Source organism: Vulpes vulpes, chromosome 1 (genome assembly GCF_048418805.1).
Source record: "Vulpes vulpes isolate BD-2025 chromosome 1, VulVul3, whole genome shotgun sequence".
Lineage (NCBI taxonomy): Eukaryota > Metazoa > Chordata > Mammalia > Carnivora > Canidae > Vulpes > Vulpes vulpes.
The window spans coordinates 16023401-16049450 of NC_132780.1; the positions used below are offsets into that span (position 1 = coordinate 16023401).

Below are 26050 nucleotides of genomic sequence, written 5' to 3' on the forward strand. Positions count from 1 at the left end.
GTCCCACCGCACGTAACCGAACTCCGCCCGTCTCTCGGGCAACGCCCCTTTCCCCCGCCCCCCCGCGAACGGAAATAGCGGGCCACTGGGCCAATCGCAGCAGCGTGCCTTTGTCCAGCGACCAATGAGAGAGAGAGCGGGGGGCGGTTGCGTCCGATTCTGAGCGGCAGTAACTCGAGCCAATGGGAGGTTGATAGCTCAGGACGGCGGACGGGAGGGGAGGGGCCGGGGGCGGAGCCGCGGCCTGCCGCCCGCCCGCCCGCCAGCCCGCCCTCCCCCCTGGCCGGCTCTGCTTCTCGGCGCTGCTTGGGGTCCTTTGCTCCCGGTCCCCGCCTGCCAGCCCCCGCTGCGCTGTGCCCTGCCCGGCCAGGCCTGGAGCCGACACCACCGCCATCATGCCGGCCGTCTCCAAGGGCGATGGGATGCGGGGGCTCGCGGTGTTCATCTCCGACATCCGGAACTGTGAGAGCGCGGCCGGGGGACACTGGAGGGCGGGGGAGCATGGAATTGAGGGGCTCGGGGATTACTGAGGGGCCCGGGGCATTGAAAGCCATCGCGGGCAAAGGGGGAGAGGATAGAGAGGCCCCGGGGGGAACTTTAGGGTGGGAGCAATGGAAGGACTTAGGGTGTCATAGAGTGCCTCTTGAGGTGACGACACGGAGTGGCTAGAGGCGTCCGGGGGGTGTTAAAGGAAAGGTCCCGGGGCTGGGGACATAAGGGTGTCCCCTGGGAATGCTAGAGAGGCTGGAGGAACCTATCAGTGGTGGGGAGAGAGAAATCCTTGATGTCGGTAGAAAGGGAAGGAGGTGCATGGGTGGGGGGTACCCTGTGGAGTGATAGAGTGGGAGAGGGCAAGAGGAGACCCGGAGGACGTAAAACACAGGAAGCATCATGGGGTCTGGCTTTGAGGGCCTGGCTGGGGGTGTCATAGAAGGGAAGGGGCTAGGTAGGTCACGGAGGCTCCTGGGTGGTGCACAGAGCGAATCTGAGAGTAATAGAAAGTCCCAGGGGGTTGAGGAAGAGAGATGGGAAGGTGGGACTATAGCAGGACCTTGAAGAGGGAGAGAGGGACTCCAGAATGGAGGGCAATGGAGGGGGGGCTGAAGGGTCGCTACAGGGAAAGGAGGGGTTGAGGAATACAGAGGAGAGTTGCTGAGGGTGGAGGGTCTTGGGAGAACCCGAGACAGGAAGCTAGGGGCCTGGAACAAAGAAGAAGAGGTTACAAAGTGGGGGCTTGAGGAATGTGCCAGAATGGGGAGAGCCCAGAGCTCAAAAGAATGGCCCAGGGAGCCTTAAGATTTTGTTGGAAGAGATCTGGAAAGCTGGGGGTTGGGGGAAGCCTGATCCCAGAGGGAGGTCAGAGGTCAGGGAGCAGGCCAGTCCTGAATCTGGAGCCCTCTCCCATCTGACCACATCAATATGGGGACAGTGAGCAGCAGCAGCAAGAATTGTCGTGACGATGAGAGGCCTGGTGCCAAGTCAGCTTCCCAACTCCTGGGAGTGGGTGTTGGTGTTTGGAGCTGCCAAGAGCTTTGGAGGCTATATCCGCAGGGGCTCTAGGGTCAGCCGGACCTGGGCTTGAGTTTGAGTGCTGTCACTCCCTAGCCATGTGACCTTGAATGGGGGATTTCGCCTTTCTATTTCCTCATCTGTCAGGAGGGACTGCTGATTGCACCTTCCTGATGAGGTTGTTGTGATAAATGCATGTGAGTGAGGCCTTCTGCACATTCCAAACACTGGACAGTCTTGGCTATTGTTTTTGTCATTTGGTGGATCTGACAAGTGGCCTCTGTTAGATGCCTGGAGATTATTTTGGAATTTGGTAGATATGAAAGGACCTAGTACATGGTAGGTGCTCAGCGAAAGAGGGCTGGAAGGTGTTGGGAGTCAGGTGAAGGAGAGATGTTGTGGTTACTATGGAAAGAGGTGAGTGAGGAGGGGCTGCGGGTTAGGTGGGGGGCCATCTATCAGGAGTAGGTGTGCATTGCCCCAGATGCCTACCAGCAATGTGAAGTGATGTGACTCTTGGCGAGTCATTTAACTTCTCTGAGTCCCAGTTTTTTCTTTCTTTTTTTCTTTCTTTCTTTCTTTCTTTCTTTCTTTCTTTCTTTCTTTCTTTCTTCTTTCTTTCTTTCTCTTTCTTTTTATTTTTTTAGACTTATTTATTTTAGAGAGAGACAGAAAGAGAGCACAAGGAGGAGGGGCAGAAAGAGAGGGAAAGAGAGAGAGAGACTCTCAAGCAGACACTGCACTGAGCACAGAGCCCAACTCAGGGCTTCATCTCACGACCCTGAGATCACCACCTGAGCCAAAATCAAGAGTCAGCTGCTCAGGCACCTCGAGGCTCCTATTTTCTTATCTGTAAACTTCCTTGATAATATCATCTTGTCTCTGAAGATTCATTCATTCATTTATTCAACAAATGCTTTTTGATCACTACTTTTTTCTTTTTAGATTGTATTTATTTATTCATGAGAGACACAGAGAAAGAGGCAAGGACACAGGCTGAGGGAGAAGCAGGCTCTCTGCTGGGAGTCTGATGCGGGACTCAATCCCAGGACCCCAGGATCACGACTTGAGCCGAAGGCCGATACCCAACCACTGAGCCACCCAGGTGCCCCTGATCACTACTTTTTGACAGTACACCTGGGACTAGGCTATAACAGCCAACAAGAATCTCTGGCTTGGGAGCACTCAGGCCATGAGGGACATAGAAAATAAACACTGAACTACAATAAATGACACTATGTCAGAAGGTAATGTGAAGGAAGGTCAGGAAGGAAAGATAAGGAAGGACCAGGATTGAGATGGTGCCTGAGTAGGCCTCCCCAAGGAGGTGACATGTGAGTAGACTTTTGAATAAAGTGAAGGAACAGACCCTGTAGATTTTGGAGGGCAGAGGGGTCCAGGTGGAGGAATGGTGCATTTAGAGGTCCTGGGGTGGCAGCATGCTTGACGTGTGTTCTGGTAAGAGGGAGGGGACCTGTGTGGTTGGAGCTGAGGGGGGAGAGGGCAGGAAATGAGGGCAGAGAGAGGGGACAGGGATTGTGGAGGGCTTTACAGGCCTTAAAGAGCACTCTGGCCTTTCTCTGGGTGAAACGAGAGAAGGGTTAGAGCACAGGAGGGGCTTGAGCTGACTGATGTTTTAAAATAATTCCTTTGCTGGCATGAAGAGAACAGACTCAAGAGGTAGTGGCGGAAGCAGGCAGATAATTAGGGGGCTGCTGCAGGCATCCAGGTGAGAGATGGTGTTGGCTTGACTGGGATGAGAAGGGAAGGGTGAGAAGTGGTTGGTTTGGGGACAAATTTTGGAGGATTTGCAAGGGAATTGGATGATGGGGGGTGGGGGGGAAGGAAAGAGAAAACATGTTGGCTTCACTGCAGGATCCTAGAGGAAGAGAGTCTGACTTTGGGGCAATAGAGGTAATTTGGCCAAATGAATTGGAGCTAGAGAATCAGGGATTCCTCTTATCCTTCGTCTTTTCATCAAATAAACATCGAGTGGCTGATGTTTCAAACGTTGTCGAGGGTACAGGGGACACCATGGTGAATAGGACAGATTTATGAAGGAGACAGGTACTACATAAAAACTGTAGCCATCCTTCTCACAAACACTTGTATGCAGATGTTCATAGTAGGGTTACTCACCAGAGCCCCAAAATGGAAGCAAACAACCCAAATGTCCATCATCGGATGAATGGATGTACAAAACGTCATGGTATACCACGCAATGGAATGTTATCAAGCCATTAAAAAAGAATGACACACGCAGGGTGCCTTAGTGGCTCAGTTGAGCATCTGCCTTCAGCTCAGGTCATGATCCTGGGGTCCTGGGATTGGGCTCTGCATCGGGCTCCCTATTCAGCAGGGAGTCTGCTTCTCCCTCGGCTCCCCCCTACTCATGCTCTCTCACTCACTCTCTCTCAAATATGTTAAAAAAAAAAAAAAAAAAGAATGACACACACTATAACGTGGATGAACCCTGAAAACCTTATTCTAAGTGAAAGAAGCCAGACACAGAAGGCCACATATATGATTTCATTTGTATGAGATGTCCAGAATAGGCAAATCCATAGAGACAGAAAGTAGGTTAGTGGCCACCTAGGGCTAGGTAGGGGGGTGGTGGAATGTGATGTGACTGCCAATGAATGTAGGGTTTCTTTTTGGAGTGATGAGAATGTTCTGGAAGTAGATAGTGGTGATTGTTACACCAGACTATGGATATACCAAAGACCACTGAATTACACACTTTAGAATGGTGGACTTTATGGTATGTGAATTATATCTCAGTTTTTTGGTGTAAGTGGAAAAAAACTTGTAGCCGTCCTAATTCCAGTGAGAGAGAAGGCCACAGTGTTGAAATGAAGAAAAAAAAATGAAGACTCTGTCTGGTGGCATTGCTCAGACATGGGACAGAGTTCTCCAGGCCAATATAGGTGGAGAAGAGTGATGAAGACAGAGGGACAGCAGTGCAAAGGTCCTGAGGCCCAGCAGAGACTGAGTGGAGGCCTATGTGGCTGGTGTACAAGAGGGATGGGATGGGATGTAGCATTGAGCAGGTGGGCAGAGGCCAGGTTGGTGTTTGTCCTGAGAGCACCAGGGAGGGCTTCAAGTAGGAGCGAGGGAAAAAGCCTGAAGGATGTAGATGAGCCAGCGCTCAGAGATGAGCAAGTGCAGGAAGGGGAGGAGTGTGGAGCCTTCCTGCTGGAAAATCTGAAGGGCATAGTGGAGTTCGGGGGGAAAACTCTAGAAGGAGATGAAAGGCAGGCTTTTGAGAAGGAAAGGGCAAATTCTGTAGATAAGAAGGGGAAAGGCTGGGGCGTCTGGGTTGCTCAGTTAGTTAAGCAATTGCCTTCAGCTCAGGTCATGATCCCAGGGTCCTGGGATCAAGCCCCAAGTCAGGCTCTCCGCTAAGTGGAGAGCCTGCTTCTCCCTCGGCCCCTCCCCCTACTCATACTCTCTGTTGCTCAAATAAATAAATAAAATCTTTAAAAAAGGAGAGAGAGAAGGGGAAAGGTTTGGGTTGGGCCCAGCCTGAGGGCATGTCCTGTGCTGTTTTGAGCTCGAATCTGCCTCCCAGTCACTTAATCTGACTGGGAGCTTCCAGAGCCCAGGGTTGGGCTGTCTCCTCTTTGGGGTCCCAGCTCCCCCCAGGCCTGAGGAGTTTGCAAGTTTGCAAGTGATGGAATGGGAAGGGTGGTGCGGACTTGCTACAGTGGCCCGCGTACCTCCATTAGGGTACATCCTCCAGATTGTGCCCCATTCCTTTCGTGGCTTCTCCCCTAGGCCCTAGAGCACAGGCCTGTTCTGATCCCTCCCTGGGTCCCCAGTTCTGCCTTCTGTGGGACCTGGCCTACAAGAGTCATCAGAAGACATTTGCTAGTTGAATGAATAAATGAATGAATGAATGAACGAACCAGCAGACAAACCAATCTTTCCTGAGCACCGATTGAGTGCCAGACACTGCTCTAAGTAATGGGACTACAGCAGTGTACAAAAGTCCCCTCTCCATGGTGTTCATATCCTAAGGGGAAATGGATCAGTACACAAGTAAATATGTAGTATTCAGGTATATAGACAGGTGGTAGGTGGGGGGTTGGGAAGAAATAAAGCAGGGAAGGGGTACAGGGACAAAGTTAGGGATAGCGCTCTTATATAAGCTGGTCAGAGTCTCTTGCTGAAAAGGTGACATTGGAGCAAAGAATCAAATTTGGTGGGTGAATTAGGCCTGCATAAATCTGGAGGAGGACATGCTTGGCAGCCTGTGCAAAGGCCCTGAGGCAGGACTGGGCTAGGAGGAATTTAGGGAGGAGGAGGAGCAGGAAGAGGAGGCTGCTGATGGTGGGGAGAGTAGGAGTTGTGGTCAGAGAGGGGACTAATAAATCTGTAGGGCCTGGAGGATGATGGTGAGGACTGTGCTTTTAGTATGGGTCAGATGGGAGCCACGGAGGGATTTGGAGCAGGAAGCGACAGGATCCCTTCAGACTACTGTGGAGAGACCAGAAAGGAGGAGTCTCACTTTGGTGGTTCTCCGACACCAGTGTGCCACTGGGGGCCCCCTGCCTGCCTCCAGGCCCTGCCCTTGAAGAAATAGGCTTTAGGTTGTGAGTGTCCAGATGCTGATGACAGACAGCCCCTGGCCTGAGCCTCAGGCTCACCCCCTTTCTGTGGGTCAGTATACTGACTCTAGTATATTAGAGTATACTTGGTCCACTATCTGCATTTAACACCTTTCCTGTGCCAGGACTATTTTGAGCTGTGGGGATGAAGCAGCCCTACGTCCTTGCCTTGACCAGAGGCTGAGGGTCCTCAACAAACCAGCACATACACCTTCTCAGGCTGCTGCTCAGGGATGGTCTTTGCAGCTGCGTTCGTTCGCAGCTGGTTGTTCCAGGAGACTATTTTCTCTCTCGGGTGGTGATGACTCTGATAGCACGAGCACCATCTAACCCAGCAAGCCGGATATAGAAGCTTTAAATGTTCCAGGAGCGCTTTGTGAAGTAAAGCCAGTGAAATTCATTTTATTTTTATTTATTATTATTTTAAAGATTTTATTTGTTTATTCATGAGAGACACAGGCAGAGAGAGAAGCAGGCTTCATGCAGGGAGCCCGATGTGGGAGTCGATCACAGGACTCCAGGATCACACCCTGAGCCGAAGGCAGACACTTAACTGCTGAGCCATCCAAGCATCCCTGAAATTCATTTTAATACATTTTACCTACACCAGTATGTTCATGATAGTATTTGAATGCACAGTTAGTATTTTATTTTATTTTAAAGATTTTATTTATTTATTCATGAGAGACACAGGCAGAGGGAGAAGCCGGCTCCCCTCAGGGAGCCCAATGCAGGACTTGATCCCTGAACTCCAGGATCATGCCCTGAGTGGAAAGCAGACCTCAACTGCCGAGCCATCCGGGCATCCCACACAGTCAGTATTTTAAAAATGATGCATGAGACAGTTAGTGTACCTTCTCGATGAGGCCAAATTTTCATTGGCAACACTTGTTCTGTCTTAAAGAAGCCACAAAACTTGAAAAAGCAGATTCACAAAGCTGAGCTGTTCAGAATGTACCTTGCAGTGACCGAATTGAGAATTGCTTTTTTCATTTTAAATCTATGGAAAATAAGAATTTAATCCCTCAGTAGCACCAACTATGTGTCAAGAGCCATGTGGCCTGTGGCTCCCGCATTGAGCAGCATAGGGCCAATGTGTTCTGGATGTTTATGGTGGTCCAGAGTTAATATGTATCATCTGTCAGAACTCTCTTTGAGGACCCTGGGTTGTTGGGATTTGTGTGGGAGGCATAGCACAGGGGATCCTGGTAGAGGGGAACATTTGTTACCTTGTATTGTAAACAGTAGCTGTCTCCCAGTGAGGTACTGGACCCCTTTGCCTGTTACCTCCATGAAGGCATGTCAATCCCTCCGCAGTGGAGGAGCCTGGAGTTTTTAGGATGCCTTTTTTTTTTTAAGATTTTTTTTTTTAATTTTTTTTTAATTTATTTATGATAGTCACAGAGAGAAAGAGAGAGAGAGGCAGAGACACAGGCGGAGGGAGAAGCAGGCTCCATGCACCGGGAGCCCGACGTGGGATTCGATCCCGGGTCTCCAGGATCGCGCCCTGGGCCAAAGGCAGGCGCCAAACCGCTGCGCCACCCAGGGATCCCAGATTTTTTTTTTTAAATGGAGTTCAATTTGCCTTTTTTAAGATTTTTATTCATTTATTCATGAGAGACACAGAAGAGAGAGAGGCAGAGACACAGGCAGAGGGAGAAGCAGGCTCCCTGCAGGGAGCCCGATATGGGACTCGACCTTGGACTCCAAGATCATGCGCTGGGCCAAAGGGAGATGTTCAACCCCCGAGCCACCCCAGCGTCCCTTTAGGATGCCTTTGGTGGCAGAGACAGACCCATCCGATGTTGCAGCAAAGGCTTTATCTCTCCCACCCCCGCCCCACTTGCTAGTGAAACCCCCAAGGTAGGGCAGGTCTTTGCTCAGCAACCCATTGCCCTAGCCTGCAGCAAGCCCTCTATTCCACCCACATGCTCCTCACACCTGGAGCTACCAGCAGAAGAGGGCCCTGCAGCCTCCCATGGCTCCCAGCACCCTGAGAAAACCCAGAAGAGGCTGGGAGGTCTGGCCTTGCCTGCTGCACTAACCTCCAGGCCCTTGCACTGCCTAGAGCACATTTCCTCTTATTTCTGCCACTCCATCTTTTGATCCTCAAATCCCAGGAGCTGTGTACCAGGAAGATTTCCTCCCCTGGGCTGATTCCAGCCTCCCAGCCCCCATCATGTTTGCATGTGTCAAAGTACTCGCTTGTCCCCAGCACCCTCCTTTCCAATCCAGGAGCTCCCCCAGAGCAGGGCTCGTGTGACTCATCTCTGAGCCTGGCCCAAGAAATGGTTGAGGATAAGAAATCCCTTTAAGGGATCCCTGAGTGGTGCAGCAGTTTGGCGCCTGCCTTTGGCCCAGGGCAATCCTGGAGACCCGGGATCGAATCCCACGTCGGGCTCCCGGTGCATGGAGCCTGCTTCTCCCTCTGCCTGTGTCTCTGCCTCTCTCTCTCTCTCTCTCTCTCTCTCTATCATAAATAAATTTTTAAAAAAAATTAAAAAAAAAAAAGAAATCCCTTTAAAATACCCGGACATGGTTTCATGCCTCCTGTGATGGTGAACTCATTCCCCTGCCACTGGCTGGGCCTGAGTGCCAGAAAGTCCTTCCTTCCATTAACCCCATTCTCTTCCAGCTGTCTTCAGCCCCTTTCTCCCATGTGTTACCCTCAGTAGCATCCATGTGCTATCTCTGGGCACCCAGGCTACTACTTGCCTCTAGATCCCTGCAGAGCCTGTGCCCTCTGCTAGGATGCTTTCCCTCCAAGGCTGTAGACCCTTCTTTCTGGACACTTGACGCTTTCTTCTCTTTGTGAATTCGGTGTTGTTGGTTTTTTTTTCCTAAGATTTTTTTTATTAATTTATTTGAGACAGAGAGAGAGCATGAGGAGGGGGTTGGAGGGAGTGACAGGGAGAGGGAGTTGCTGAGCAGGGAGCCTAACACGGGACTTAATCCCAGGACCCTGGAATCATTACTTGAGCCGAAGGCAGACACTTAACCAACTGAGCCACACAGGTGCCCCTGTGAATTCTTTCTTTCTTTCTTTCTTTCTTTCTTTCTTTCTTTCTTTCTTTCTTTCTATCTATCTATCTATCTATCTATCTATCTATCTATCTATCTATTTAATTCATGAGAGACAGAGGGAGGAAGAGGGAGAGGCAGGCTCCCTGGGGAGCAGAGGGCCCGATGTAGGACTCGATCCCAGGACTCTGGGATCACAACCCGAGCCAAAGGCAGACACTCAACCGACTGAGCCACCCAGACACTCCGTGAATTCTTTTTTATAGTAAAGTATATCAATTGTGCAGGAGGCAATATCAAATAGGTGTGGATAGTTAAAGACTATTAAAAAAATATGCACACACATATGTATATTCTCTAAATATTCTTCAGATTGTCCTTATCTGCTTGGTACAGTCTTTTGCATAGCTGATTACTTCTCTATGAACGCATATTTATGTGTAATTTAACATACAAGAACAATAATTTACATCTGTATATGTATACATATGGAGATAGAATATGTATTAAAAAGGCCACAGAAGAAAAAAAAAAAAAGGCCACAGAAGGATGCCTGGGTAGCTCAGAGATTGAGTGTGTCTGCCTTTAGCTCAGGTTGTGATCCTGGGGTCCTGGGATCAAGTCCCACATCAGGCTCCCTGCAGGGAGTCTGCTTTTATCTCTGCCTGTGTCTCTGCCTCTCTCTGTGTGTCTCTCATAAATAAATAAATAAATAAATAAACAAACAAAATCTAAAAAAAAAAAAAAAAAAAAAAAAAAGACCATAGATCCTAAATGTCAAGCTTGATGAACTTTTCCTGATTAAACACAGTTGTGGAATCAGCCCCCAGAGGCAGACACAACATCCCCTATCCCCAGTAGCTTCCTTGCTCACCCTCCCAGGCCCCTCCCTTGTCCCCACAAGAATAAGCACGAGTCCATCATCCAACACCATAGGTTAGTTTGCCTGTATCTCAAAGCTTTTTTTTAAGATTTTATTTTTTTATTCATGAGAGACAGAGACATAGGCAGAGGCAGAAGCAGGCTCCGTGCAGGGAGTCTGATGTGGGAGTCGATCCCAAAACCCTGGGATCATGACCTGAGCCAAAGGCACTCAACCCCTGAGCTACCTAGGTGCCCCTTGAAGCTTTTAATAGTGGTTTAAATGAAGTCCAGAGAATGCTTCAAGTTCAATTGCTGTTCAAATGCCCATCTCCCTGTGATGAAGTTTAAGCAGATGCTTTTGTTTTAAAGATTTTATTTATTCATGAGAGACATAGAGAGGCAGAGACATAGGCAGAGGGAGATGTAGGCTCCCTGCGAGGAGCCCGATGTGGGACTCAATCCCCGGACCCCGGGATCATGCGCTCTGAAGCTGAAGGCAGACGCTCACCCACTGAACCACCCAGGTGTCCCTAAGCAGGTGCTCTGTAATACATGGTCCATTTATAAAAGAGGGTGTTTTTTTCCTGGTCCCTACAGAATAGTTTTAAGGCAAGCTCTTGAAGCAGTTGGTGGTCATCCTCAAGAATAACATAGAGCAGGCACACTGGTTCCCAGGGCCCACTTTGCACCCTTGCCTGTCCTGGGGCCTCCTCCTCCTGCTGCCACCCTCATGCAGGCCATCCACAGTGGTGTGGCTTCCTCCTGGCCGCCCTCACCCGGTGAACTGCTCCTGAACCCTCCTCACCTTTCAGAGCTCTCCTCAAATGTCCCCTCCTCCTGGCAGCCAACACCGAGGCCCCGGGCAGCCTCTGTCTGCACATCTCATTCAGGTGTGGGGACAGGGCCCATCGCCTGTGCCCTCTCAGGCCAGGAACCCCTGGGGGCAGATCAGAAGGGCCAGGTCTGCGTGGGTCCAAGGTGCTCAGCGTAGCCCCACTCAGGCCTGGCCCTTGGGGCTCTGGAAATGTGTAACTAATAAATGAAGGATCAGGTGGCCTGTGGGGCCACACAGGCCAATTCAAGCTCACCCTGAGGAACTGGCCCTTCCTCACCTGGGGCTCCAGAGACTCTCCCACCCTCATCCCCAGGCCCTCCACCCCCTTTCTGAGGATGGAGGCCCTTATTCATGACTTCATGCCTTTTCTGAGCTTGGCACTCAGTAGGCCCTTGCAACATGGAGTTGCTGCCCAGAAAAGTGGCAGGTCCTCGACCTGCCCTCTAGGGTCTCCTCGTGTGGTCTGGGGACCGGGGCAGACCCCGACACCGATGGCATGTGCTCTGTTGGAGGTGACACAGACCACATGGGAGCCCAGAGGAGGCCCTGGAACAGCGGTGCCTCATAGACAGTGTGAGCCACACATGTGGTTTTAACTTTTCCAGTAGCCACATCGTAAAAGGAGAAAGAAACTAGTAAATTTAATTTTACTAACACGTTTACCTAATCTAAGATACCAAAATGTTGTCACTTCAACATGTAATCAGTATTTTTAAAAATTTTCGATGAGATATTTTACATGCTTGTTTTTCTCCTACCCAGTCCTCCAAATCCAGTGTGTCTTTGCCACCTAAACCCCACCTCAGTTTGGAATAGCCATATTTCAGGTGTTGAAGAGCTGCCTGGCTGGTGGCCGCCATATTGCACAGTGCAGCTCAAGGGCTAGTTGGCAGGAGCCCTGGGCAGGAGGTACTAATCAGAGAGGGCTTCCTGGAGTAGTTGATAGCTTCCCTGAAAGTTGGAGTTGAAAGTGAGGCAGGATTTCTAAAGACCAGGAGAGCTCATACCCTTGCCTGTTCATTCATTCATTCGTTCATTGCACACAGCCTGCCAGGTGCCTGGCCACCTGCTCAGGGAGGTGGATGACACGGCCATAAATCTGAGCAGGCCTTTGTTCAAGTGGCCAGACATTTATTAAGCACTTGCTGTATGCCAGGTACTGTTCTGGAAGCTCCCTTGTAATGTTCCTAATCTGAAGTGGAAGCCAAGGGATGCCTGGGTGGCTCACTGGTTGAGCGCTTGCCTTTGGCCCAGGGCATGATCCTGGAGTCCCAGGATTGAGTCCTGCATCCGGCTCCCTGGATAGAGCCTGCTTCTCCCTTTGCCTATGTCTCTGCCTCTTTCTCTGGGTCTCTCATAAATAAGTAAATAAAATCTTTAAAAAAATGAAGATTGTACAGTAAATATAAATAAAAATAGTTACATGGTGTGAAAGATGCTAGGGAGGACTTTTTTCTTTTAATGGTGGAAACAAGGATAAGGCATTGGCTTGAATGAACTGGTCAGAATAGACCCTCTCAGAGGAGGTGACAAGAGCTAAGACTGAAGTGACAAGGAGATAACTTGAGAGATGGGCCCAAGCAGTGGGTACAGCACGTATTAGGCCCCTCCCTGAGATAGGAAGGAACGTGGAGTGTCCATGAAAGTGGTGGAGGCCAGTGGGGCGAAACACTCAATAATGTGGTGAGGGGTGATATTGGTGGGATGGCCAGGGCAGGGCCAGAGGGCTAGGTAGCCATGGGGTAGAGTCCCCCCTCCTAGCAGGAGGCAAGGAGGTCAGAAAGGAGGCTACTGCAGTAATCTAGGTGAGCAAACATCGGGTCTGGGTGAGGAGGTCATAGGAGATGGTCCCAGTATTCTGAAGGTCAAGCCAAGAGAACATGGCAACGGCCTGACTGGAGGTGTGGAATGCCCAGGTGTCCATTTGGATGTGCCTGTCAAGGACGAAATGGTGAAGTCTGGCTCCAGTGGAGCTAGGGGACATGACGAGGGACACAGCAAGCTGTGAGGGTGGCCAAGACCTGATCACACTGATCAGTTCAGTGAGATTACCCTGACAGAGGTGCCTGGGTATCAAGAAACACAGGGAGCACAGGACCTGGCCTGTGGGGCCAGGGAGAGCCCTCTAGACTCATCCCATAAGTGGGTCTTGTCAGACGTGTAGAAATGTCGGACATAGCTTGGGGAGAGGTTGGCAGCCAGGAGATGGAAGTAGTGGGTCTGTGGGCCTGGTGGCAGAGGACCAACAGGATGTAAGGAGGGATAGGACAGGAGAGGGCAAGCTCGGAACCCAAGGATCTGGCCTGGTGACTGGGAGGCAGTGGGACCTTCGTAACACTGGAGCAGGTTTTCAGGAGATGCTGAACTTGGTGGGGATGTGGTAGGGGTGAGGGCCCTGGGAGACAGCTAAAAGACAGCCGAGCCCTTCATTCATTTGTTCCCTCGCCACATATTTCTTGCCAGACCAGTTCCAGGGTCTGGTGGTGGAGGCATAACCAGAGCTGTGGGTGGGGACAGGAGACCCCAGGGCAAGGACAGTTCGAGGACCACATTGAGAGGAGGAAAGAGGGACAAGTTGGGGATCACCCCATAGTGTGTGCCAGGCTTCTCCTCTTGGTCGTAAAGACCGACAAGCCATGGTTCCCACCTCCCAGCTAGAAATGGGGCCCAGGCTTGGCCTAAGCCCCAGGGCCCCAGGGAGGAAGGAGTGTGCCCTTCCAGCTGGAGGGACCTGGCCAAGGAAAGAGGACAGATAGCTCAACTGTCTGGGACCCTCATCACCTGCCCTGCCTTCTCCTCCCCAGGTAAGAGCAAGGAGGCAGAGATTAAGAGAATCAACAAGGAACTGGCCAATATCCGCTCCAAGTTCAAAGGTAGGCTGGAGGCCTAGACTCCTGGGTCTGAGGGAGGAGGGGACTGGGAACTAGGATACTTGGGACTTATAGGTATGATCCTTCCTCATCTGTCCCCCCCTTTCCTGCTCCCTCTGGCCCTAGGGGACAAAGCCTTAGATGGCTACAGTAAGAAAAAATATGTGTGTAAACTGCTGTTCATCTTCCTGCTTGGCCATGACATTGACTTTGGGCACATGGAGGCCGTAAATCTGCTCAGCTCCAACAAGTACACAGAGAAGCAAATAGTGAGTGTGGGGAGGAGGGGCTGGGGGCCTGGACTCCTGGGTCTGAGGAGGAGGGGGCTAGGGGCCTGGACTCCTGGTTCTGAGGGAGGAGAGGGCTGGGGACCTGGACTTCTGGGTCTGAGGGAAGAGGGGTTGGGGGCCTAGACTCTTGGGTTAGAGGGAGGAGGGGGCTGGGGGCCTATACTCTTGGATCTGAGGGAGGAAATTGTCTGAGGGAGGAAGTGGCTGAGGACCTGGACTCCTGGGTCTGAGGGAGGAAGGGGCTAAAAGTACAGACTCCAGGGTCAGAGGATTGGGACCTAGGATCACTTAGCCACAGGGTTCCCACCTTCCTCACCCAGGGTTACCTCTTCATCTCCGTTCTGGTGAACTCAAATTCTGAGCTGATCCGGCTCATCAACAATGCCATCAAGAACGACCTGGCCAGCCGCAACCCCACCTTCATGTGCCTGGCCCTGCACTGCATCGCCAACGTGGGCAGCCGTGAGATGGGCGAGGCCTTTGCTGCTGACATCCCACGCATCCTGGTGGCTGGGTGAGGCACTGGGGACCCAGGTGGGCTGGGGTTTGGAGTGGAATAGACAAGGTTTAGCCACGTTTGAGGGTCAGAGAGCTTGTGTCACCTGCCCAAGACCTCCAAGCCAGGATGTGGGGATAATGCTGGGCTTAGATTCAGCCCTGTGATTCTCTGTCTTCATCTCACCAACCCAACTCAGTGGTGTAACGCCAACCCAACAAAGCCAATGGGGTGTCTGTCTGATTAACTGATCTTTAATATCTAGTATAGATGAGGTGATAACTATTAAGTTACACCAGCAACAGCCCTCCAGAACTTCTGCATCTTGGTTCATTCATTCAGCAAACATTTGTTGAGCATATATGCGTGCAAAGTGTTGTGTTGTGCTGTTTGCTAGGAATATAGTCATGACCAGAAATGGACATGGTCATCGTCTTCCCAAGCACTCATGGCCCAGAGTGGGAAACATTGAATGACTGCAGAGTGAAATGTATAATTACTCTTGGAACCATGCTGTGGAGCACAGAAGTCTGGAAGGACATTTTGTTGGACACCTAGCCTAGTCTGAGGGATCAGGGAGAGGTTCCTAGAGGTTGTAGCATCAGGCTGAGACCTGGGTGAGGAGGAGTTGCTGGCTGTGTGAAGGGGAAAGGCATGAAAGACACAAGTCCTGAGGCAGGTCATTCATCAAATATTTTTTGAGTGCCTGCCGTGTGCTGGGCACTGTCGTGGGTTTTGGGAGGCAGGAGGGAGAAGCAAGGACTGTTGTGCCCAACCTCGGGAAGCTTACATTTTACAGGAAGCCTACAAAGAGCAAATATATACATAAAAAGTAAGAGGAGTTCAGATAGTGATAAATGCTGTGAAGAAAACAAAACAGTAGTAGGGGGCGAGGGAGGTGGTGGTGGAAGCTACTTAAATACACTCATCAGGGAGGGTCTCTCCAAGATGATGACTTGTAATTTGAGACTAGAATGATGAGAAGATAATTATTTTAAAATGTTGGACAGGGATCCCTGGGTGGCGCAGCGGTTTGGCGCCTGCCTTTGGCCCAGGGCGCGATCCTGGAGACCCGGGATCGAATCCCACGTCGGGCTCCCGGTGCATGGAGCCTGCTTCTCCCTCCGCCTGTGTCTCTGCCTCTCTCTTTCTCTCTGTATGACTATCATAAATAAATAAAAATTAAAAAAAATAATAATAAAATAAAATGTTGGACACCTGGGTGGCTCAGCGGTTGGACGCCTGCCTTTGGCTCAGGTCGTGATCCTGGGATCCCAGATCGAGTTCCACATCGGGCTCCCTGCAAGGAGCCTGCTTCTCCCTTTGCCTGTGTCTCTGCCTCTCTGTGTCTCTCATGAATAAATAAATAAGTCTTAAAAAAAAAAGGTTGGAGAGTATCCAAGTGAAAGGAGCAGCACGTGCAAAGGCTCTGAGGCATGAGCTTTCTATATTCAAGGAACCAAGAGATAGTCTTTGTGGCTAGAGTGCAGTGAACAAGAGATAGAATAAGGGGAGTTTGGATTTTATTCTAATTGAAATGAGAGGGGTTGGCGTGTTTTAAGTTGGCGCGTGACATGATTGGCTTTGTATTTTTATTTATTATTTTAAAAATATTTATTTATTCATGAGAGACACACAGAGAGAGGCAAAGACATAGGCAAAGGGAGAAGCATCATGCAGGGAGCCTGATGCAGGACTTGATCCCAGGACCCTGGGATCACACCCTGAGCAGAAGGCAGACGCTCAACCACTGAGCCACCCAGGCATCCCAGCTTTGTATTTTTAAAAGATCACTCAGCTTGGTGTGGGAGAAGGTACGACTTATATTTCTGGCAACATGGTGGACTAGATTCCTGACTAATGCTCTTGCTGAAACGTATCAATGTGGGATAAAAGAGGAAAGGAAATATTCTTCAATGTATTCATGAGCTAGCAAGAGAGTAAGGAGCTTGCAGGCTACAAGCTAAGAGGAAAGATGAGCAGAGGGCCAAAGCCAGATTTTACTTAGAGGGTGAACCTAGATATTGGTTTTGGGGCCCTGCAGCCTTTGGGAACAGGATACACAGCTTGTCCAAGGAGAGGCTCCAGAGGCCACACTTCAAAGTGAGGATGACCTAGAAATAAATCCCCTTGGGAGCTAATAAGCAAAATTACCTGTTTTGAACCTTGGGTCAGAGCAGCCCACACACTGGTTTTCAGCCTGATTTCTCCCTACTTGGGTTGACTACAAATTCTTAAGCCAATCTTTAGTTTAAAGTGATTTAAACTGGTAGTAGCCCAGTGCCTGACAGAAGCAAGCAAGCCTTTTCTGGAGAAGCCTGCCCTCACCACAGATGAAGCTTCAAGTTGCTTGAGTAATTCAAGGTCAAAAATCTCACTAAACACAGGCCACAGGACACCATGAGGAAGAACCAGCAGAAAGGAAATTAGAAATAGCAGTTGAATTGGAACATTCATATACAATGTAAAATAAATATGTGTAATATGTTTCAATAAATAAGAAAACAAAAAACAAGTGTAAGCAGATTTGAAAAAGAAGTGGAAAAATTATTTAAGTAGTCTGGCTTAGCAGCAGGATCAACAGAGCCAAAGCAGAATTAGTAAACAAGGAGTAGAACTGAGGAAACCAATCAGAATGCAGCCCAGAGCACTGAGGCGGACACTTGACAGGATGAGCACTGGGTGTTTTTCTGTATGTTGGTAAATTGAACACCAATAAAAATTAATTAAAAAAAAAAAAAAAAAGAATGCAGCCCAGAGAAACAGAGATGGGAGATTCCAAAACAGAGGTTAAGAGTCACGGAAGATGGAGGAGGTCTAACGTACTACTATTTAGAGTTCTAGAGGGACGCCTGGCTGGCTCAGTTGGTAGAACGTGTGATTCTTGATCTCGGGGTCATGAGTTCAAGTTCCAAGGTGGGTGTGGAGATTGCTCAATAAACAAAACCAAAATCTGTAGAGCTCTAGGGGAAGAGAAGGAAGAGAATATGACAGAGGCACTGTTTGAACGGATAATGCTGGAGAACATTCCAGAACCAGTAAAAGAGGCTGATCCTCGGAATCAAGTAGCTCAAGAACCCATATGCAGAACTAGAAACTGGGGTGGTGGTAGCGACACTTAGATGTTTGTTGTTGTCCAGGTCAGAGCTGATGGTGGCTGGGACCAGGGTTGTAGCAGTAGAGGTTATCACTGGGTATGTTCTGGGAGTGAAGCTTACAGCATGGATTACATGGGGTGGGAAAGCAGGAGAGAATGAGCTTGAATAGATAGGTGGATGTGAAGCCTGGGGAGAAGCAGGGGAGCAAGAGGCAGGACCCAAGCTGGATTTTGCTCTTCTGGATATGAGGTGCCTATTGGACATCTGGGCAGAGATGTCCAGTAGGCAGCTGGACGACAGGCAGTTGGAGCCAGAGAAGGAGTGTGGGAGAGACGTGGACAGAGCTCTAAAAATAGAACTCGAGCCACACACATCCTCCACAGTTCTAGTTGCCACATCAAAGTAAAAACAAGCGGATGAAACTTATTTTATTATTTTAATTTAACCTGGTCCATCTAAAGTATTTTCATTTGGATATTGGATCGACATGAAAATTATCCATGTAGTGGTTTACTTCCTCACCACATGTGAGGGTAATGTACACACACCAGTTTCAATTGGCCCCACCTCCTGTGTCCAGTAGTCACATGTGGTTGAGGCCACCATAGGGGACAGCGCAGGATGGACGGTGATTAAAGTTGTAGCCAGATAAAGTCCCTCGGGGAATGTGAGAAGTGACCTAAGGTCACTTGGTGGTGGCCCAGTGTGTCGAGGTCTGTGGCCAGGGAAATGGGAGGAAAGTGCAGAAAGGGCAATGGCTCAGAACTCGAAGAAACTTACCCAGAGGACGGAGTGATCAGTTGTGGCAAAATTGCCATCCCAAGCAGGCAGAACTTGGTGCTTGTGAGGGCCAAGGAAACAGCCAGTGTGACAGACTCATCTGAGCAGAGGTGATATATCCCAGTTTCACACCAAGGAACAAATGCCTTCGTTCGGGGGCCAGGCTGGGCTTATCTCAGTGCTTGGCTATCCTCTCGACACCCAAAACTTGGCCTTGACGGTGACTGGGGCACAGAGGAATATGTTTTTTTAGGCAGGTTTTTGTTTTTGTTTTGTTTTAATTAAGATAAAATTCCAAGTTTTAACAGTTAACAGTGTAAAATTCAGTGGTCTTTAGTACATTCACGGTATTGTGCAGCTACTGCCACTAATTCCAGAACATTCCAATCACCCCAAAAAGAAGCCCCATACTAATTAGCATTTCACTTCCCATTGCCTTTCCCTCCAACTCCAGACAGCCACTAATCTGCTTTCTGTTTCGTTGGATTTGCCTATTCTGGACATTTCAGATAAATGGGAGCATGTGATATGTGGCCTTTTCTCTCTGGCTTTTTTTTCGCTTGGCGTAACGTTTTCGGGATTCCTCCATATTCTATGCAACTATACTTATTTCCTTTTTATGGCCCAATAATAATATTCTACTGCCTGGAGGGACCACATTTTATTTATCCATTCATCAAAAAGTTTCCCTCTGACTCCTTTGAATAATGTACAAATACATTGTGTGAAGTTTGTTTTTAGTTCTCATGGGTAGATGCCTGGGTGTGGAATTTCTGGGTCATTATGGTATGACAGCTTTTTTTTTTTTTTTTTTTAAAGAAGGGAAACAGTTCAATTTCCCCCCTTCACACCCCTCATATCCTCTCCATCTTCTCCCTCCCTGTGCCCTGCATTCGATGGTCATTATTCCCATTGTACCTCCTTGTCCTTTGATACCTGGGCATACACACCTGTGTTACATAGTTATTGTTTTTTAAATTTCATTTATTTATTTGACAGAATTTGAGCAGGGGGAGGGGAAGAGGGAGAAGGAGAATCTCAAGCAGACTCCCTGCTGAGCTTGGAGCCCAGTGCGGGGCTTATCCCAGGACCCCAAGATCATGACCTGAACTGAATGAAGACCAATGTTTAACTGACCGAGCCACCCAGGCACTCCTGCATTACATAATTTTAAGCTTTACCAAAATAGTCATACAGTCTCTGTTTAAATTACCCAAGGTGATAAATAACTCCTATTCCTCCATTCAGTGTGTGGGTGGAAGTTCCCTTACACATAGTTGGAGGTGATGGTACAGGTCACCTCCCACAAGGGTTGGAGAAACACCTAGAACAGAGCATGGCTTAGGGTCAGTGCACCTGACATGTGAGCTGTGACAGTGGTGAAGAGACCATTCCACTGGTTTGGGTATTAAGTTAATGACCATCGGGATCCCTGGGTGGCGCAGCGGTTTGGCGCCTGCCTTTGGCCCAGGGCGCGATCCTGGAGACCCGGGATCGGATCCCATGTCGGGCTCCCGGTACATGGAGCCTGCTTCTCCCTCTGCCTGTGTCTCTGCCTCTCTCTCTCTGTATGACTACATTAAAAAAAAAAAAAAAAATTTTTTTTAAAAAAAGTTAATGACCATTGGTCAGCAAACATTCTGGAGCCGTCACCTTGGACATGCACATGTGCCCACCTCAGGGTGGGTGTCCAGGAGCAGAATCACTGGGCATGTTCTGCATAGCTCCCAGTGGTATGCTGACCAGGGGTGGCCCCACTCCTCTCCTGAGGGCCTGTTCCCATGTCTGCATGAGGGCTCCTGTATTCCTGGCCTGGCCAACATGCATGCATCTGCCTGGCTGGCAGGAGGAATCAGAGCTGCCTTGTCGCTGCAATTCTTGTTTTCTCTTGCACATCTGGTGAAATGTCTTTTCACCTGGCCTTTGACTTGTGCGGGTCATCCCTCATGGGACTTCCTCTGTGTCCTTTGCTCAGGCTTTGGTTGGGTCCTGTCTAGGAAACCCTTGACTTTGAGGCCAGAGCCTGGGCTGTCAGGACATCCCTGCATGCCCCCTCTGTGCTTGAGTCTGTGCCAGCTTCTTGTCCACAGTGTCCTTTATTCATTCCCTAATTCCTCCTGAGGTAAAGAGTCCAAAAACAGTCTCAGCATCATAATACCACCCATCAGTGAGGGTCAGCAGCTTCCCTTAGAACTGCACTCCATCAGTCAGGACCTCAGGCATGCATGTCTGACCCCAGTTCCTCAGTTTGCCCAAAAGAGGAGATGAATGAGTTAGTCACACAGGGTGTCTGGGTCAGAGCAAAAGGGCTCTGGGTGGTGCTTTTACCGCTTTCCCCTCGATTTTGGTGCTTCCCTGCTTGTCACCTGCAGCAGCTTCATGTCCCCCTAGGTAAAAGCAGGGTCATTACCATGGTTCTTGATGCCTTGCATGGTCTGGCTCATTGTCCCTCCATCCGATTTCCCCACCTTTCCCCCCACATTGCTCACTCACTCACTGCAGCCACACATAGGCCCGTGGCTGCCCCAGGGCCTCCACACAGGCTGTGCCCTCTCCCTGGGTTGTGCAGTACAGAGATTTTCTGATTTTGCTCATTAAACCCAGTTCTCCACTCACCTGCCTTATTAGAGAGGCCTTTTTGCCAAATAGCATTCCCAGCGCTCCTTGTACCTGGCACTCATTGGTGCCATAGCACTGAAACCAGACGGTATCTGGTGTGTGCGCTAGGATACCTGCCTGGCTAGAAAGTAAGCTCTGTGAGGACAGTCACTTGGACCAGTGTGTTCACCCCTGAGCCTCCCAGTGGGCACAAAGTAAGTGTTTGGTAAAGGAATAAAGGAGCACAGCCAGGCTTGACATTTTGCATTGTTCTGCCGGTGGCCCCCAAGGTGACTAAGATGGAACCCATTTTGCAGATAAAAAAAACTGAGGCTTGGTGGGTGAGGAGGGCAGCACCAGATTGGATCTCTGGTCCACCTGGCTCTGCCCAACTGCTGCTGGCTACCCTTCCTGAGGAGGAGCAGGAGAGGAGGGGAGATCTGTGTGGGGCTGGGGTCGCACTGACCATCCTCCTACCCAATCGTGTCACCATAGGGACAGCATGGACAGTGTGAAACAGAGCGCGGCCCTGTGCCTGCTACGGCTGTACAAGGCCTCACCTGACCTAGTGCCCATGGGCGAGTGGACGGCCCGTGTGGTGCACCTGCTCAACGACCAGCACATGGTGAGCCCCCTGCCTGGCACCTGGAGACCCCAGGCTGCTGGCTCCCAGAGCCACCCCCAGTAATTCACCCAAAGATCCTTCCACCGGACACCCATGGAAAATCCCAGGGACTGTCCACTCCTGCCCTGATTCCCACCTGGATGCCCAGGGCCCACCCCTGCCTCTGTCCCTGCCTCTACTCAGGCACATAGAGATCTTGGTCTAGTGTCCTTAGTACTTGTCACTAAGGACAAGTGACTAAGTCCCCACAAGTGTCCAGAAACCCCCATATCCATCCCTGATACCCACCTGCCCCCGACTGCCCAGGGATCCTGCCCAGTGTCCCCATCACACATCACCCACTCAGCCCTTGAGTCTCTGCTTTCAGGTCTACAGCCTGGACCCTTGTCCCCAGGCTGACCCCCAGCCCGGTAGCCCTGACTTGCCGCTTATCTGCCTCGGCAGGGTGTGGTCACAGCAGCTGTCAGCCTCATCACCTGCCTCTGCAAGAAGAACCCAGATGACTTCAAGACATGCATCTCCCTGGCGGTGTCCCGCCTGAGCCGGGTGGGTGTGGTCCCATCGTGGGCTGCAGGAGGCCGGCCTGGTCATCTCTGTTCCCTGGAGCACCTCCCTGGTCCCCTTACTCTCCCAGAGAGGCAGCCCAGCACAGTGGTTACAAACTCAGCCTCTGAGCTAGGTTCATGCTGGTTCAGCCACTTCCTGGCTGTGTGGCCCTGGACAAGTGGCTTTACCTTTCTGGGCTTCACTTACCCCGTCTGTTCAATGGGGGACAGTACCAGTGCCCATCTCACAGTGTAGCTGCTGTGAGTCAGTCTATATAACATTAGTATGGGCCTGAGTGTTGTGAGTGCCCAGGAAGTGAGAGTGGCTCTTCTAATATCCTCCCTTTTGCCCCACTATCTCATTCCTCTTCCTACTTTCCCTGCTGTTTCTCCTGACCCTCTTTCTCATATGTCTCCTTTCCTCTCCTTCCTTCTGCTCCTCTTACCACCTTCACCCCTATCTTGGGAACATGGCCTGAGGCTGCCTGTGTGCCAGGCTCTGGGGACACAGATGAGTCAGACCCAAGCTCTACTGGAGCGCTCTGTCCTGTTGGCGGGAGGGGAAGGGGGGTGGGGATGTTGCAAGGCAGGCAGACCATCCCAGATTTTCCTAAAAGGGGTGATCTGTGCCGTCATGGAAGTAGTATAGGGCATTAGAGACCCGAAAAGAGGCACTTTAACCATCCTGGAAGTCTAGGAAGGATTCCTGGGAAAGGTGATCCCCTAAATTGACACTTAGAGTGAATATAAACATTTCCTAAGCAGGTAAGAAGAGGCCTGGATTCTCAGGCCAAGAGAACAAACATACCAGCTCATTTGATCACTTTGTCATCCATTCACCATACCCCTGAATACTCCCGTATGCCAGGCTGGTCTGGGAGACCCAGACAGTGACATTGGAGGCAGGGCACATATGTGTTATCATAGCCGTGGCACAGGGCAGGGTGGGGATGCTTCCTGGAAGAGGGATTTCCCAGGCTGAGCAAGAGTTTGCCATAAGGAGAGAAAGTCCCACACTCTTTTACTAATTTTCCCACGTCTTCCCTGAGCCTTTCTTACGTCTGATCTTGTCTTAGGCCTAGAATCTAGAAAAGGGGCAGAGCTGGTTCCTGCCCCTGAGCTGCTTCCAGTCCTGGGGCACAGTGACAAGGACACAAGTCCGCAGTGAACTGGTGTGATCTATGATAACTGGAGGAACCCAGACCACTGTGAGGCTGCTGTTTGGATTAGGGGGCTCACTGAAGGGGATCAGATTGGCAGACTTCCTATTGGACAGCAGCATTACTGGAAAAGCCAGCGAGCCCTGGCTTAGGTCACTCACTGTGCCCCAGGCTTCCTCACTCCCCTCCCTGGGCCTCAGATTTCTGCACCCCCTTGGGAAGATAGTGTTGCTCTGCCTTGCCCCTATGCCATGCCCTTCCCTGTCCATGCCTCACCCCCTGTTCCGTCCCCAGATTGTGTCCTCGGCCTCCACCGACCTGCAGGACTACACCTACTACTTTGTCCCAGCGCCCTGGCTCTCAGTGAAGCTCCTGCGGCTGCTACAGTGCTACCCACCGCCAGGTACCACTGCCACTGAGCCCATCCGGGTTGGGCCCTGGGGCCTCTGATCTGGTGGTGGGACAGCAGGGGCCAGGGCCTGGGGTCTGTCAGGATTTCTGTGAGGCTGTAGGTATGGGGGAGGGCAGCTCAAAGAATCAAATAGGTCACTTGTGTTTTGTTGCTCCCCTGCTGTGGGGCCAGGATCCCTGTGAAGACATGCTTGTGCTTGTGATCTAGCCCTATAACATAGGGGCTTTTGTCACACCTATTTTGTAGGTGACAAAACTAAGGCTGGGGGAGGGGAGGTCCTTGGCCAGGGTCACCCAGCAGATGGAGGGGTGATTCCAGGCAATTCCAGGACGTGCTGTTTGAATTAGCATAGGTCTGTTAGACATTTTTGTGACCTCGTTGCTCAAGGCCACAGCCATGGTGTGGATGATGAGCCTCGTGTGAGCCAAGTCACACGCCAGGCGTGTCTGTGCCCTCCCAACAGAACTGGTGAAGGGGGAGTCATCCCTGCAATATGCAAACAGGGAGGCTGAGGCTTGGAAAGGAGACCTCACCCTTCTAGGCCCAGCCTGACGCCACCATCTGGCTCCAAGTCCTTTGGACCTCTACCATATAGGCCATGGCTCACCCTGAGCTCCCATTTCCTCAGCTCCCCTGACCTCACAGAGCAATTTTGAGGGACCCCATGCTATGTGGTCAGCACACAGCAGGTGATTGATAAGCTCGTTCCCTTAGGTTCACCCAGGGTACTGAGCACCTGCTGTAGCCAGGGACTGCTGCGTGGCCCTGAGTCTTCACAGCCAGCTGTGCACGAGCATGTGTGTGCACACATGTGTATATCTGTGAATGCATGATCAGGTGTGCAAGTCTGTGTGTGTCCACACGTCTGTGTGTGCAAACATACCAGAGTGTGCAGGCATATGCCAGTCAACTATAATAATGGAGGTGACACCAGAGGCCCCTTCCAGACTGTGAAAGCCAGTGTTGAATTTTGTTACGTGGCCTTAGGGAAGCCTTGTTCCCCCTCTTGGCTCCTTTCTCATCCTGTAAGGAAGAGCTCAAGCCTCAGGCAGATCTCTAAGCTCACTTGCATCCCAGGAGCCCTGCCTCATCTTTTGGGGTGTGCCCAGAGCAGGCACCTCACTTCCTCTCACCCTCTGCGTTATAGGAATTGTAGCCATGGCCCCAAGCAAATGGTGCCGGGCAAGAGAGGCCATCCCCAATTTATCTACAAGAAATTTCTCTGATACTGTTATTATGAAAAATTTTTCCAATGTTCAGACAGGTAGAGTACCCATCCTCTAGACTTCACATTTTGTTGTGCACACATGCTCTTACTTTGCTCTTTTTTTCCTGAAGTGTTTTTTTTTTTTTTTTTAAGATTTTATTTATTCATTAGAGACAGAGAGAGAGAGAGAGAGGCAGAGACATAGGCAGAGGGAGAAGCAGGCTCCCTGTAGGGAGCCCGATGCGGGACTCGATCCTGAGACCCCAGGATCATGCCCTGGCCTGAAGGCAGAAACTTAACTGCTGAGCCACCCAGGCGTCCCTTCCTAAAGTGTTTAAAAATCAGAGACATCATGATGGTTTTATCTTATATTTTGTGGCACATTTCTAAAAACTATGGGCATTTTTTTTCACAGCAGCATTTCTGTGGACACACTTGAAGAGCTAACAACAGCTCCCCAGTGGTCTCGACCCACTGTGGATTTTCTTAATTATCTCCAACATACAGTGTTCAAAATAGGATCCAATCAGGATGGAAGTGGGGTTTTTTTTTTTAATTTTTTTAAAAGATTTGTTTACTTATTTTAGAGAGAGAGAGAACGTGCAGGGGAGGAACAGGGGGAGAGAGAGAAAGAAAGACTCCCTGCTGAGTGTGGAGCCGGATGTGGGGCTCTGTCTCAGGACCCTGAGATCATGACCTGAGCTGAAATCAAGAATCGGATGCCCAATCAACTGAGTCACCCAGGCACCCCTTAAGATACAAGTATTGAAGGAGGCCTGGCTGGCTCAGTCAGTGGAGCATACTGCTCTTGACCTCAGGGTCATGAGTTTGATCCCCACATTGGGCATAGAGATTACTTAAAAATAAAAATTTTAAAAAGAAGAAGTAAAAGAAACAAATATTGAATTTAATTATTTCCCATAAATTCCTGCCTTAATCTAGAAGGATTGCCCCTTTATTCTGTGACATTGACTTTCACCCCAACTTTTCATTATGAAAAATTTCAAACATAAAGATCACTTGCAAGAATAGCATAATGAGAGAGGCCCAGAGACCCAATGGAGACAGTTAATGCTGCTCTTCGTGCCCTTGTTGGCTTGCTCTCTCAAACACACACTTACTTGCTCACT

General features: G+C 50.1%; 1 protein-coding gene across 2 annotated transcripts in view; it reads left to right on the plus strand.

Annotated features, from left to right (window-relative positions):
• Positions 1-233: 233 nt before the first annotated feature.
• AP2A1 (adaptor related protein complex 2 subunit alpha 1) overlaps positions 234-26050 on the plus strand; it is a 33372-nt gene continuing 7555 nt past the window's right edge. For both annotated transcript variants that reach the window (XM_072757315.1, XM_072757317.1), the window contains exons 1-7: positions 234-462; positions 13644-13712; positions 13836-13978; positions 14320-14513; positions 21467-21596; positions 22041-22142; positions 23596-23704. In XM_072757315.1, coding sequence (XP_072613416.1) covers positions 396-462; positions 13644-13712; positions 13836-13978; positions 14320-14513; positions 21467-21596; positions 22041-22142; positions 23596-23704 — 814 coding nt within the window. In that variant the 5' untranslated portion in view covers positions 234-395. The remainder of the gene's footprint in view (positions 463-13643; positions 13713-13835; positions 13979-14319; positions 14514-21466; positions 21597-22040; positions 22143-23595; positions 23705-26050) is intronic.